Source organism: Choristoneura fumiferana, chromosome 7 (assembly GCF_025370935.1).
Source record: "Choristoneura fumiferana chromosome 7, NRCan_CFum_1, whole genome shotgun sequence".
NCBI lineage: Eukaryota > Metazoa > Arthropoda > Insecta > Lepidoptera > Tortricidae > Choristoneura > Choristoneura fumiferana.
Genome location: NC_133478.1, coordinates 19330501 through 19346493, shown reverse-complemented (window position 1 = coordinate 19346493; position 15993 = coordinate 19330501). Strand labels below are relative to the sequence as shown.

Genomic DNA, 15993 nt, shown 5'->3' with positions numbered 1-15993 from the left:
ACATGTACTTATTATAAGCATTTGTAAACAGAATATTATTGTGCCATAATAGTTTATAAATTAGTCTAATTTAATTTGTAGCATAATAAGTATCTTTTTTTTATGGTATAGGGGGCAAACGACCAGGCGGATCGCCTGATGGTAAGCGATTACCGTCGCCCATGGACACCTGCAATACCAGAAGAGTCACAAGTGCGTTGCCGGCCTTTGCTTTTTAGTTGCCTAATAGAGTTAGATAACATTATTATAAATATGTGGCTATACCCTACCAGGCTGCATAATATTGTAAGACATAAGAATAAGGCCTTATGTATTTTATGTTTTTGCCAAATAAATAAATACTAAAAAATCTCCATGTGAGGAATGGGGGTGGTGAGGTGGTCGGTCAGATACCTGTTCTTGTTCGACCCTTTTTATTTTTATTCTTATTTCTATTATAACCACATTATAACTAACATAGTAAGTATGTAAGCTAATTTATCACAAACAACATTATTATTATGGGACCTGTTTTCCGAATTAAATTATTTTTAGGGTTCCGGAGCCAAAATGGCAAAAACGGAACCCTTATAGTTTCGCCATGTCTGACTGTCTCTGTCTGTCTCTGTCTGTCCGTCTGTCCGCGGCTTTGATCAGGGACTATCAATGCTAGAAAGCTGTAATTTTGCACGAATATGTATGTAAACTACGCCAACAAAATGGTATAAGTAAAAAAAAATCAAAAAAAATATTTTTTAGTGTACCTCCCATAGACGTAAAGTGGGGGTGTTTTTTTTGCTCATCTATCCTTGTAGTGTGGGGTATCGTTGAATGGGTCGTCTTTTAAAATCATTAGGGGGTTGCTAAAACGATTTTTCGATTCAGTGTTTTTTTTTGCAAAATATTTGCAAATTTTAATTAAAATCGAGCCCCCCCCCCCTCTAAAATCTAAACTTGGTGGGTGGAAACTTTTGAAAAATTCAGAATGGTAGTAAATAGTATACTTATATCAAACTTTCAAGGAAAACTATAACAGCTAAGTTTGCTTGAGAATTAAATAGCAGCCTAAGGTATAAAATATACCTAAACTTGGAAGATTCCGTATAAAATACGAAATGCTTAGAAAAATATTACTTTTTTTTTCGTAATGGCTACGGAACCTTATTCTGGGCGTGTCCAATACGCTCTTGGCCGGTTTTTATTTTTTTGCACGCTCCGCTGTGGCAGATATTGCAGGTGACTGTACCTATTCCCTTAATTCGTATTCGTATTTACACCTAAGCCCCAAGTTTTGACATGTGACAACGAAACTAAATTAGAACCACGATGGATGTGCGCCTAATGCCTATCCCACATTATTAGGTACAACCAACACCCACGCGCCGCTGCCGAGCCTTAACTTTGCGGACCAGAAGGGAAGGCCGAAGGGGCCAATCACGAACATTTTAAACTTACTTTTAGCTTTGCATTTTACTATTACTTATTCTGTGGTTTTGCGTGTAATGTGACATACACTACAAAGTCAACTCTAACAATATTAGTAATAGTACAGTTACAGTATTCTTCTGAGGTGGTCCCATTGTCACCAAGTCAATATCTGATGATGGGATCTTAGGGAAATCGAGGGCAAACCTCAAATTTTATAGGCACACCTATGGCGATTTTGGTATTTTTAGCATTAAGATGAGCATTTACATTCAGAAAGGATCATTTGGTAACCTGGACTTGATGAAGAAGACCGTAGGTGACCAATGGAACTCGTCAAAGCTAAGTAATGCTCGCTCGTCTGGTAAACGATCATGATTAACATAATATACCTAGATAAGCGAGTAAGAAGAAGCTTTAAGTTAATGATTCTTTTGAACTGATATGATGCTGAAGCCAGAAGGTAGGCAACAGAACTCTGTTATAAAACAACGTAACTAAGTCGTGTTTGGGCTTAATGGAATCGTTGTGAGATGTATTTTGGCTAGGAATCACTAAAAAGTGAGAAATAAAGAAATTTTTTAACAAAAAAGTAAAACCTAATCCAAAAACATAAAAAATGGAACCGACTACAAAACCCTTGAAAATATTTTTTCACCTCAGAACCTCAAACAGGCAGGTTTTGCTATGAGAAATCAGTGAGCAAAATCGCATTTTGCTCACTCCGTGAGACAAAGTAACTTTTTAATTATTGTTTTTAATTGCTGAGTACAGTGTTGGGTCTACTCACTGAATTCCAAATATTTGAACTTTACTGTGATATGTCATTTTACTTCAACACGAAAAAAGCCTGAGATAGGATCAAATGTGTTGATTACAATCTAATAAATTAAATTTTTGGTATTAAAAATATATCGATATCTAATAAATTACATGATAACAAAATATTTCCAAAATGTAAATTTTCCCGATCTTTTAATAAAGTATGTAACCTCGTTTCACGAAAGCCGCTTCTCTTGTTTTTTTTTTATTAAAGAATTCCGTATACTGCCTCTACAGTTAAAAATAGATATTTGTTAAATTGAATGAATTTTTAACAAATCTAATTATGTTTATGAAATAGAAACCATAATAAAATCATATTAAAAGGTTTAATAACATTTATAATAAATTATACTTTTATTGCTTAATGAATGTGGTTTTATTCTTATGTTACATTTAAATTATGTTCTCGCAGCTGAGGTGAAAAATTGTATGTGTCACACGAGACCAAAGTTTTTTTGCATCTCGTGCATTTGAATCCCTTGCTGCTCTCAGGATTCTAACCTAGAGTCACTCACTGGCGCTCGTGATTCAATTATAGAATCCTTCGCTTACTCGGGATTCAAAATCAACACGCAACAAAAAACAACTTTGCTCTCTTGTTGCACAAATAACTATTCTAGGTACCTACTAGCTCGAAGTCGGTGACTCAGCACGACCCAGCAGGAGTGATTGAAACCCATTGTATACTTACTTGAAAGTTTTAGGTAATTATGGTATAAAATTCAAATTCAAAATTCCAAATGTTTATTGCATGGTCATGAGTTATTACATATATGTAGATGTTAAATCAGTGTATGTTTAGTCAACAGACCTACACCATGTCCTGTCTCGGAGAGACGTGCAACAGTCTATTTAATACTTACATTAATAAATTAATATACTACTGTACTACTATTAATTATATAACCATTATTAAAATATTACTATTAATTATTATCTAATGTTACGGCGAAATTCCGTTAGGGCGGTTACAGACTAGCGTTTTTTCTGCTCTGCGCGTATACGGTCGTTTTTGTTGGAATACGCGCTTACACGCGCGCTAGATTAAACCGAACGCGCGTGTACGCGCTCATTGGGGCGTTTACTCGTGTTTGGTCTAACTAAAGGACGTATTCTCGCTCGAACTATTGCTTATATGCGCGTCAATGCGCGAAGAAAACAAAACAAGCTTAAACGCTCGTATAAAACACTAGTCTGAAACCGCCCCTAGTTTTCTGTTTCAGAGCATCTGCTCTGAGAACAAAAATAAAATGATCAGCAGCGGGAGCGGAGCAGCGTTGCAGAAATGCAGGCGGCAGCAGCAGCAGCAGCAGCGGCGGCGGCGGCGTGGAGCGTGACACTTGAACTTTAGGTGTCGGGCGGGTCGGGGCGCGGGCGCGCGGGGGGGCGAAGGGCGGGCGGCTGCGCGGATCGATGGGCTCGCAGCCACCCGCCCGGCCCCCGGCCCCCCCCCGCCCGCGGCGCCAGTGGCCCGCAGAGCGCGCTCTGAGCGCACGCCCGCCGCGAGGTTCGATCCGACGCCGCCTTCCATGTGTTGCGATGAAGGTAGAGACCCCTTGTCCGTAGCGCGGTAGCGGTATGCCTTAGCTCTAAGTAGCGGCGTGACTCAGGAGAGTCGGCCCGGTACGTGTCCTAGGTGTTGCGTGTTGTGCGGCGCCGGCGGCATCAGAGCCCGGCCTCCGTCCGCGCCCACAGCCCGAGCCCCGCATCCCACCGCTCGACATCTCGCTGGACGCATCCTGCTATTTGCGACCATCGCACGCACCATCATCTTCTTACCCTCTTTTGGACGATCGATCGCTTATCGAGTTATGCATCTGACGTCTTTACCGAATGACCTTCTTTTAACATCCCTCCCGGATGAATCGGCAGCAGACGTGTCGGTATCGCCGTTGTGCTCGAAGTTCATGCTCTCACGTTGATGTGAATATTAAACGATAAAAGAGGCGATCATCACTCGCTACAGCGGCTTTCTGTGATCCATCGTGTATCTACACATATCTTACACAACATTCAGCCATTTTTACTTCCGTAGTCAATATTTTTCTCTTTCGAGTAGGTACATTTCATCATCGGTTTTTTTAGTTAGCCATTTATTTTATATAAGTACGGCACGTCTCATTCAACCATCTAAATGTTCGATAATGAGCTTATCAAAAGATTATGTACCTAGTGATGTAGGTTGGGCCCCTTGTGATGGGCGACCACCGCTCCCGGAGGAGCAGCAGCGGCGGTCGCTGCTTTCGATTACACCACTGTAGTAGATTTGTTCCGCTTAGCTTGTTCCTTTTCAGGATTGTCCGTATAAATAATTAAAATCTTTTAATGAGAACATAACAAAGTCAGATCGGAACTCGATGCGAAGTCGTGCATTAAAATTTGTACAGACAATTCATCCTCATACTTTCAGTGCTCTCCTTTTTAATGACCTTGATAACGGGCCTGACTATGTATTTCACTTGTTTCAGCAACGCAAAGATCTGTCTATAAGCACATATAATGCTAAAACTACCCAAAGGCCTTAAGAAGAAGAAAAAGGGAAAAAAGTCAAAACGCAAGGGAGAGGACGAGCTCTTCACCGAGGAGGAGCTCGAGAGGTACAGGAGGGAGCACCAGCAACCGGCCGAGTCCGGCGAGCCGTCCGCCAAGGAGAATGAGGAGTGGTCCAAGTTCAAGGACCTGACCACCGGCGTCGACAGCGTGCTGCGCCGCACGCAGGGCGACCTCGACCGCATCAAGTCCACTTCGTTCTTCCAGCGCGCGCCCGCCGGCGTGCGGGAGCTCGCGCGCGCCGCGCCGCCGCCGCCGCAGCGCCCCGTGCCGCAGGTCACCGCCGCAGACTTCCCCGGCCTCGCGCCCCACGCGTCGCACGCGTCCCACGCGCCTGACGACGACGGCAGCGACGCCGGCGCCTCCGACGACGACGACGACGACCAGGACGACATCTTCGACACCTCGTACGTGGACGCCGTCGAGCGCGGGGAGGTCAAGCTCGCCTGCGTGCCCGACTCGCCCGAGGAGCGTGACGACGACCTCTTCGACACCTCGCACCTCGACGCGCTCATCAAGGGGCAGGACCCCCGCGCGCCCAAGGGAAAGAAGGGCTTGGACATCGGGCTCGCCGTCGGAGTCCTCACTGGCCGGATTGATAATGTCACGGTGACCACCACTAAGAGGTCCAAGAGAGTGATTCCCGGCGACTTGTTGTTGGAGAGCGACGACAAGGAGGCGGTCCCGGCTCCGGCGTTGGTCGCCAGTGAGCCGCAGGAGAAGAGCATCCTCGACACCGATGCTGACGATATTCCTATCACGACTCCGATCGACCTCAGTGTGTCGCTGCATACGTCACTGATTCAACAGAATATAAATCAATCGAAACCAGAAGCTTTCGAGGCCGAGGTTCCGCAACCGGAAGAAGAAGACGACGAATTTACTCAACTTGCAGCCGAATCCTTAGAAGTTAGTGCGGAGGTGACCAAGTTTGAGCAGAAAGAAATCACAGCCGAACCGGTGTTGCAGGAGTCTTGGTCGGTCTTCGAAGCCGATAAGAGTACTGAAATATTCGCAGAGGGCGTCGCCGAGGATCAGTTTGACGTTTTAGATCCTTACCTCGATCAAGACGACCCTTTCGATACCAGTTTTGCAGACGCCATAGTTCCTTCGGCTCGCTTCCAAAACGAAGCGATAATTTTAGAAGACGACGACGACTTCGATCCTCGAGCTGAAGAAAATCAAGCAAGATTGAACAATAGGCGGAAATCTTCTGTTCGGATTCACCTAACGGACCCGTCTGGCGTTCGCGAGTCGATCACTTCGGACGACTTAGGGGATAAGGAGCAACCCGCGGCTCGAGATCTGCTCGGAGGCAGCAGCACAGACTTGACTCAGCTGGGAGATTCTCCTCTAGATCCTCTGGATATTAATGAAGGCGAAATCGATCCGTTCGATACCACGATCGTAGACAAAATAGTAGCACCAGGTAAAGTGGAACTGAAGCTGCTGGAGCAGGAGCTGATCGGATCGAGCCCCGGTGTGTACCGCGTGCCCAGCGACCCCGACTTCGACCCGCGCGCCGAGGAGCCCAGCCGCGCCGCGCGCCGCGCCTCGCGCCCCGAGAACCTCGTCTACAGCAAGAGCGTCGTGTTCGACGTCGACGGCGACCAGCTTGAGCCCGACAAGCCCAAGACTGTCAAGCCGCTCACGCCCTACTACACTCGCGAGCCCTCCATCACAGAGGATCTCGGCGAGGAGGCCGAAGCTGGCGACGCGGTCCCCGAAACCCTGACTAGAACCCGCTCGGACGAGGACTTAGCGCCCAAGTTCACTTATCAAGTGAAGAGACGTCATTCCGAGCTTCCTCAGTCGAGTGTGACCGGTAAGAAACAAAACAGTCTGCTCGAGACCGGACACGGGCGGATCCGAGCGAAGGTGCTGACGCCGTCGGGACCCCTCCCACAGCCGACTTCGCGACCGGTCGAAGTTGACCCGTTCGACACTTCGTTTGCCGGCGAACTAGCCCCGACCAAAACAGAATTAAAGTTGTTGGCAAAAGAATTTTCCTGTGACGACACTATCGAACCCGAGGGGCCTAAAGATCTGCTAGACCCGTCGGACGACATTTTCCAGATCAAAGCACTGACCCCCGAACCTTCGGACGCGTCGCGCTTGCCTCATACGGAGACCGATCCGTTTGACACCTCTTTTGCTAGCGATCTCCAGCCGGGCAGGACCGAATTGAAGCTTCTCGAGTCCGAGTTTCTTCATTAGGACTACTTAATTTTACTAAGTGTACTTGCTCAAGTCGAAATGGCGTTCAATCCGTTTCTGAGCATGGGCGAGCCGGTGGCGCCGGTAGCCGCCGAGGCGCTCAACCCGTTCATGATGGGGGACGCGCCGGCGAGCGAGCTGTCCGGCGACAACCCGTTCGCGGCCAGCAACCCCTTCTCGGACTTCGGCTACGAGCCGGCCGCCGGAGACACCGTGCCCGCCAACATCTTCGGCGCCGAACCAATCGGCGACAGCGCGCGCCACTTCGCCGACGCCGCGGCGTCTCCCGCGCTCGCCGTGGACCTGTTCGGGCCGTCGCCGGAGGCCGAGCGGCTCGTCAAGCCCACCGAGCTCGACCTCGTGTCGACCGCGACCGACTTCTCGTTCGGCGGCGACGAGATCATCGGCGACGCGGCGCCTGCTTCGCGAGCGCTCCCGCCGGAGACACAAAACTTGATACTGACCGTGACCGGGCAGATGGAGTTCACGAGCTCGCACCTGCTGGACCGCATCCCGCCCACGCGCACGCCGAGCCCCGTGTCGGTGCGCGACATCCACTCACCCAGCCCCACACCCGAGCCCGAGCTGGAGCCGCTGCCGCTGGACGAGCCGGCGCCCGCGTCCGCGCCCGCGCCGCGCCCGCCCCGCTCCCGCCCCCGCCCCCGCCCCCGCGCCCGACAGCTTCGACATCAACCGCAACAAGCCTTCGCGGCCGCCGCCCGCGCGCCCGCCGCCCGCGGCGAGGCCTCCTCCCCCGCGCCCCGCTCCACCACCGGCGGTGCCGCAGCCACCCGTCCAGCATCATCAACCCTCTGACGATATAAACCTTTTCGATGCTCCGGTGCCCGTAACGGTGAAACCGACGAAAGAAGCTATTTTGAGTCTATATTCCGTACCCAAAAAGGAGGAGAAGCAGATTGACTTTTTGAGTGATGATATCGTGGACGATATTCCAACGAGTACGTGTGTCGAAGTATCGAATCGTGTGCCGAGCGCTATCGACACGGTGGCGCCGGCGATGCCCGAGGCGGCGCCGACGACGGCCGATACGGCGCCCCCGGCCGCCGCGGACGCGCCCATGGACTGCTCGGAGCCGCCGCCCGAAGCCCCGCACCCCCCCTCCGACACGTCTCCTTTCGCCGACGTCGTGAATGATAACTTTTCAACGATGGAGCCGAGGGATGACGAGATGAATCCGTTCGAGAGCGGGGCATTTTCCGATTCCACCTCGCCTTTCGCGACTGCCGACACCGGTGGCATCTTTGGAGTCGCACAACCTCTATTTCCGGCGCAAAGCGACACATTTGGAGCAGTGGACAACGCTAATACCGAGCATAAGACTGATAGTTTCGAACCAACACCTAATATTTTTGGCGCAGCTCCGACTAATATATTCGGGGGTAGCGAAGCGAACGAGTTCGGCATGGAGCAGGGCAGCGCGGGATACGGCGCGGCCGGCTGGGACGCCGCACCCGAGGCGATGGCGCAGGACGCCTTTCCGGAGTCTCAAGACGCCTTTGACGCCTTTTCCGCAAAGTTTGATTCCACCGCGGCCAAACATCTCAACACGGGTAAATGTTTTTTAATACATTCACGTTGAATAGTTTGATAATGTTGTCGATTGTTCAGAGCACGCTGTGGTCTGCGCAGGCGCGTGGGGCGACGACAGCGGCGCGGGGGCGGCGGTGGCGGGCGGCGGCTTCGAGGCGGAGGCGTTTGACCCGTTCCTGAGCATGGCCGCCACGCCACGCCTGCACGCGCAGGGCTCCAGGGACTCCGTCGACGACACCTTCTCGCTGTTTATCAGGTTCGTGGACTTCTGTATACGTGTATGTCTGTTCATTATGCCATTATGCCGCACAGTCGAATAAGCGAATCGGTATAGTTTATAAAGGTGTACCTATCCGTGTGTGACAGGCCGAAAGAGAGCGAGAGCGGAGGCGAGGGTGCGGCGGTGCCCGCGCTGGCGCCACCGCCGCGGCCGCAGGCGCTGCCGGAGTCGCCTCGGGCCAACCCCTTCGACAAGACCGGCGGGGATGCGCCGCCGTCCGCGCAATACCACGGTATGTGCGGCGAAAGGTGATACACGGGTACCGAGCGAGGTCGACGGCGTCTAACCGAATACGTTGCGTCTGCGCAGAGGAGGCTCGGCGCGGGTCGGAGGGTGCGCGGTCAGGCGGCGAGACCCCGCCCACGCCGCTGTTCGACGAGGATACGTCGCAGCCGCTCGAGGACTTTCCGCGCACCAAGTACGACGGGCCCGGCTGGGAGATGCAGCTGCGCCAGCCCGTCAAGAAGAAGATCACGGGACAGAGGTACGCGTCTCGCCCACGCGAGGGTCGACACGCGTCCGCGCGCGCTGACGGCCGCCTCCTGTTGCAGGTTCTGGAAGAAGGTGTGGGTGCGCGTGGGCACGGCGGGGGAGGCGCCCGTGCTGCAGCTGTACAAGGCGGCCGGCGACAAGGAGCCCTACCAGGAGCTGCCGCTGCAGGCCTGCTACTCCGTATCCGAGATCGGCGCGCAGCAGTTTGACACGTTCGGCAAGATATTTACGGTCAAGCTGCAGTACGTGTTCTACAAGGAGCGGCCCGGCGTCAGGTTGGTGTTGCAGCCCGTGTGGGGGATGTGGGGGGCGTGGCCGGTGGCCGGTGTGGTGTGACCCGCGCGCTGTGATCGTCCGTTGTCGGCAGGCCGGGGCAGGTGACGAAGGCGGAGCGCATCACCAACAAGCTGTCGCAGTTCGCGGCGTACGCCATCCAGGGCGACTACGCCGGCGTGAAGGAGTTCGGCAGCGACCTGCGCAAGCTGGGGCTGCCCGTGGAGCACGCGCCGCAGGTGTCGCAGCTGTTCAAGCTGGGCTCGCTGGTGTACGAGGACGCGGTGCAGTTCTCGTGCTGCGTGGAGGAGGCGCTGTTCCGGCTGGCGGCCCACCGCGACCGCGCGCTGCATTACAAGATGGAGGAGGTCCAGGTCACCGCCGTCGACGAGCTCTACGTCGAGCAGGACGCCGACGGCGCCGTGCAGCGCCAGATCGCGCGCGTGCGCCTCTTCTTCCTCGGCTTCCTCAGCGGTGAGTGTGGCGGCGAGCGCGGCCCGAGCGTCCGTAGTGTACTGTGTCCCTCAGACGCGCGACCGTTGCAGGCATGCCGGACATCGAGCTCGGCGTGAACGACATGCGGCGGCAGGGCAAGGAGGTGGTGGGGCGGCACGACATCATCCCCGTCGTCACGGAGGAGTGGATCCGCGTCGAGGACGCCGAGTTCCACGCCTGCGTCGTGCCCGAGGAGTTCCACAACACGCAGATCATCAAGTGAGTGCCGGTGCCGCCGAGCCCGCTCGCGGCTGTATTCCCGTGAGCGCCGTCGCCGTCTGACGATGCGCGTGTTGCAGGTTCAAGCCGCCGGACGCGTGCTACATCGAGCTGCTGCGGTTCCGCGTGCGCCCGCCCAAAAACCGCGAGCTGCCGCTGCAGCTCAAGGCCGTCTGGTGCGTCACCGGGAACAAGGTGACGGCTAACTACCTACTTGTGTCTGTGGTGTGAAACACTAGAGAGAGGGAACGAACGAATAGAACTGATCCGTAACCGTTTGACGCGGCAGGTGGAGCTGCGCGCCGACGTGCTGGTGCCGGGCTTCGCGTCGCGCAAGCTGGGGCAGGTGCCGTGCGAGGACGTGGCTATCCGCTTCCCCATCCCCGAGGCCTGGATATACCTGTTCCGCGTCGAGAAGCACCACCGCTACGGCTCCGTCAAGTCCGCGCACAGGTACGATCGCGACGCCACCTCGCGGATCCGACAACGCGCGAGGGCTCAGTTGATTTAATTTAGGCGGACCGACAGCTTATCGAAACGACAAAGGTGTCGGATGCAGTAGGAATAATAGGTATTTGAATTTTACTGTTGGCTACGCTATAGCTAGCTATGTAGGTACCACAAATTTATTGGACCTTGAGCCATAATTTCAGTCGGGTCTGATAGGTACACCTCTAATATTGGTATACTGCGTTTTGTATGACGCGTTTCAGATCGGATTGAACCAGTTGTAACGAAGCGGTGGTGTTCCTGTTCCGTTCCGCAGGCGCACCGGCAAGATCAAGGGCATCGAGCGGTTCCTGGGCGCCGTGGACACGCTGAGCGAGTCGCTGATCGAGGTCACCTCCGGCCAGGCCAAGTACGAGCACCAGCACCGCGCGCTCGTGTGGCGCATGCCGCGCCTGCCCAAGGAGGGCCAGGGTGAGTGCCCGCCCCGCCCCCCGCCCCGCCCCGCCCCGCCCCCGCCCCCGCCCGTGCTGACCTCGCTGTGTTGCAGGCGCGTACACGACGCACAACCTGGTGTGCCGCATGGCGCTGACGTCGTACGACCAGGTGCCGGCGGAGCTGGCGCGCGCGGCGCACGTGTCCTTCACGATGCCGGCCACGCAGGTGTCGCACGTCACGGTGCGTTCCGTGTCGCTGCAGAACCACGACCGCGACGACCCGCCCGAGAAGTACGTGCGCTACCTCGCGCGCCACGAATACGTGTGAGTATATCGAAAGCTGCGCCCCCCCCCCCCTGCACACCCTACCACCACCGCGTGGCGCGTGCTGACCACAGCGGACATGTGTTGCAGCGTGGGCATCGAGCGCACGTCGGGGCAGGCGGCGCCGGCGTACGCGGCGGCGGCGACGGTGGAGCGGCCCCCCCGCGGCGGCCCCCGCCCCCGCCCCCGCGCCTGCTGCGCCCTCCTCCGACTCCGACTCCGACTAGAGCCCGCCCGGGGGACGTCCCGACCCACCACGAGTAGCCCGATTCTTCGAAATGAATATAGCATTTCTTTGGCAATTTAAAAATGATCTCCGATTCCGACTTCTCCCGGATGTGCATTTTTTTGGAACTACATTCCCAAAACTTAATTTTCCCATTTAGGAAGGACACATAAAAAAATATATACATTCCTACTAAGTATTACACTTCAGTAAATAAATATGAAAGTTTGTTCGTTACATAATATTATTACAGTTCAATCACGCTTTAAAGATTGCGCGGATTTCGCATGACATTCTGGTATTGACCAGCATGTATTGACAACCTATGTAGTTAGCCCATCATCCATCATCCATAGAGATATGTGGATCTCCTGACTCGGTACCTACTTTCCACGTTTATGAAACTATGTTCCAGCGGGATAGCGATGAGCGAATTCTACGCAGACGAAGTCGTGGGCAACTACAAGTTTAGAAATGAAGGTTCATACCTACCGACTGGAATTGGTTTCATGCTGGTATCAGATGGGTATATTTAGGGGTCCTGGTGGTCACCTTTGAGAGCGTCTGCCGAGCTCTTCCGGCAAAAAAAACACTGACATATTTCGCTTTTCTGTACAGTGGCGTAGCTAAGTAACCAAAGGCCCTGGGGCAAAAAATAAACTAGGGCCCCAACAAAACTATTTAAAATCGTTTGTTCCGTGTTCGTCGTGTTCAGAGTACGAAGTACCTACTCCAGATTTCCTGAGTCCGAGGCGCCCCCTAAGCTTGGGGGCCCCGGGGCACTGCCCCGTCTAGCCCTCTGGTAGCTACGCCACTGTTTCTGTATCTACCAGTAAATTCCTAACTGATGCCATGACTATTATCAGTAGGTATCAGATGGGTTAAATGACGCCCCTTTTTTCGCACCGGAAGTGACTATTTTTTTGGTACTTTCGGCAAGTTCCACCGCGGCAGAAATATCAAATTCGGACTCAGCATCAGTTTTATGGAAAACCATTGTGCGTTTCATCGCGGTATCAAGTAGGTAAGAAATTTTGCAGTCCGCTCTCCGTCTAGAGGCAAAATCGCACGAAAAACGACCAGCAAGCCATTTTGATATCAAATCGTGTCCTTTTGTTGTATCCTCTGTAGGTACCTGGTAAATCTCAAAAGATTAAAAGGCCTAACAGTGGAGTCTTGGGCACAGAATGTATAATAGTACCAATTTAATTTATAGATTTTTTCCTAGATTAACGACTTTTAGACTTCAGAACTGAGGCAAGTTTTTTCTTAAAGGCTAAAAGGCTCGAAGTCTTTTGGAACACGTCAGTTATTACTCGTAGTTGTGGCAGCTCTACCGAACCTTCTCGGGTCGATGGTACCTAGTAGGTACCTACAATCTAATTCGGTATTGAGTGAAGGGGTGTAAAAACAACTGCCCGTTAGGTAGAGCAATATTCGATGAGGGAGCGGAGGTAGAGTTGCCATATTATTTGATAATTAATTATGTTTTGTATGGTATCTGGATTGGATTTGCGTTGCGTACCAAGTCGGTGATATGTTAATTGATTAATAAGTAGTATAGGTATTTATTTTGTAACATATACATAACGCCTTGTACATAGTTATTTTGATTATTACAGTTCACTGATATTAACCTCCGAAAAGTAACGCCTAGATCAATGAATGATTAATTAAGTCGTTAATTAAGCGGAACTCATGTGAAGTTGTCGTTACATTTATTTTCTAATTTTATTACTTACTAAGTACACGAGTTGCTTTACTGTTTCGATTGTAAAAGGAGCAAAAGCGGACTTAATGGCAAGTAGCGTATCACGTCGTGTTGTGTTAGAGAGTCAGTATTAACGTTCGGTTAATCGGTCCAAGGAATAATCTATTTATAGCTTACAATAATCGGTTAGTGTTTTATTAAAATTTTATGATAAGAAAATTTGTTAGCATTGTTATGCTTTGGTTGTTTGTTATGTTGTATGGGGGACAAGTGCGGTCTCAGTGGAAGATAATAATAGTGCATAGGTATCCCAGCCCCTTTACAAAACAACTATGTATGTATCTATTTCCTAGGAGGCACGTGCAGGCCGCAGCGCCCGCGACATGCGACAAGGGTGGTCTGCAAATACCTTTATCCTATTTTATTAATTTTTCTCGCGTTGAATTTCTTTTTTCTGTCATAAATAAATAGGATTTTGAATTACGTAGTCATGCATGGCGGGCGCTGCCGCCACCGTTATTTGAAGAGTTATTTAGGAACTACATAATATACGAGCTTCGGACGACATCCCGCCGAAACGAGTCCAATCATTGTTTGCTATTGTTATACATGTACAAATGTAGTGTAAACAAGTATCCTATATTTTCATAAAATACGTACTACAATAATGTGTATCATTTGAGATTATTGAATAAGTACTTATTATAATCTTGAAAATATAAGGTTTACAGCGTATCAAGTAAGTACCTACATAAGCTTTAACAGCACAAGTGTAGCCACCCGCGTCCGCACCGCGCGTCGGTGGCCTGCGGGAGGCGGCGGGCGGCTCCGCGAAGCGCCGTCGAGTGCGGCGCGTCGAGCGGCCACCGCAGCGGAAGTAGCGGAACGTATACCATACCATACCTAACTGCTTTAGTACTTATTCTATGTAATGAGTGACAATAGATGTAGCGAGGCGTTGAGATAATATATTTAAGAGAGTTCTTCAAGCATCTAGTGATGCTTCATTATCAAACCTAGACTATGTTTATTATGTACTCGCTAAGGTACCTACTCATAAGGCGGACGGCGCAGCGGCTGCCTGATGACTGCCGCATCTACGATTGTGATAATTATATCATCTCCATAGTTGTTGACAACATAATATTACTGTATATGAATAATATATGTATATTACACGTGTAAGCAATAAAGTAAATAACCGGTATATAGTACTAACTGCATGTAGTTTTGTCTGTGTGTTCCAACTGTGGAGTGTCCCGCGCGCGGCGTCCGGCGCCGTCCTCGGCGTGTTTCCAGTAAACGCTAGCGATTACTCGGAGTTGCCATTGTAAAATAATGTGCACACCGAGATTAAATTAGTCTGCAACTACACTAAACCTGTTCGAATTTCTACATGTATCTAATGCTATTTAAAATATAATATTGTAATAAAATATATATAGCGGTGTTCAGGCATTTCGAGTATAGTTAACAGTATCTATATACAATATGTATGTACTGGTGACAACTAGAGTTAAGAAAGAAACCTATATTTTATTGAGTCGGCTCGGCCCCGCGCCCCGGCGTACCCGCGATGGATCCTATGTTCTGTTATCAATAAAAATATGACTGTGACCGTTTGTTTTTATTAAACCCTTCACGAGCGAGTGGAACCAAACCAACTAGCACACAGAGGCCCGTAACCGTAAGGGTAGAGTCCCTATCTACTCGCACGGAGCTAAGCGCGTGAGTGGGAGTTCCAACCACCACTGTCTCCCGATCCCGAATCCCGACCGACAGCTATTGCTGTTGTAAACGCGTGTTGGTACAGAAAGTAGTAATGGAGTCATGCTGAAAGATACTCTGTCCTGTCCAGTGAAGTATGGGCTGGGGGAGGATGGGCTGCTGCCCCCTTCTAAAGAATGAAGCTATCAGCAGGAATGCTCATATTATGTATTCATCATTTGCTCATCATCGCGCAGCCTATACCTCGGGCATATTTTTGGTTTTTATCATTTGCTCCGAATGAGTTTTCACGGCGGCGAAATATGCTAGATGGCGTTTGCATCGAGGTCCGCTTGACGTTTGCTCATGATTGGTTAAAAAATCTAAATGAGCCAATCAGTCAGTCAGTCAGTCAGTTTGCAGGTGGTAGGACCTTGTGCAAGGTCCGCCCGGATTGCTACCACCATCTTGCTCGATAATTCTGCCGTAAAGCAGCAGTGCTTGCACTGTTGTGTTTCGGCGTGGAGAGTAAGACAGCCGGTGAAATTACTGGCACTTGAGGTATCCCATCTTAGGCCTCTAGGTTGGCAACGCATCTGCAATCCCCTTGGTGTTGCAGGTGTCTATGGGCGGTGGTGATCTCTTACCATCAGGAGGCCCACTTGCTCGTTTGCAATCCAGTCGAATAAAAAAAATCTCAAGTAAACGTCAAATGGACCTAACGCACGATACTAACGCCATCTAGGGATATTTCGCCTCTGTGAAAACGAAAACCCTCAATCTGAATGTCACTGATAATATTACAAATCAATAATGGATTTAATAATTTAAACTT

The 15993-nt window shown here is 50.9% G+C and overlaps 1 protein-coding gene across 1 annotated transcript; it reads left to right on the top strand.

The window, feature by feature from the left end:
- Positions 1-3697: 3697 nt before the first annotated feature.
- Positions 3698-15068, top strand: LOC141429836 (uncharacterized). The gene is given in 16 exon segments (XM_074090400.1): positions 3698-3774; positions 4698-6968; positions 7059-7638; positions 7640-8567; positions 8647-8803; positions 8914-9059; positions 9137-9311; positions 9379-9594; positions 9687-10066; positions 10138-10306; positions 10387-10501; positions 10596-10759; positions 11073-11227; positions 11304-11514; positions 11605-11667; positions 11669-15068. Coding segments are annotated over 15 exon segments (5772 nt in total). The 5' UTR covers positions 3698-3774; positions 4698-4728; the 3' UTR covers positions 11742-15068.
- The last annotated feature ends 925 nt before the right edge of the window (positions 15069-15993 follow it).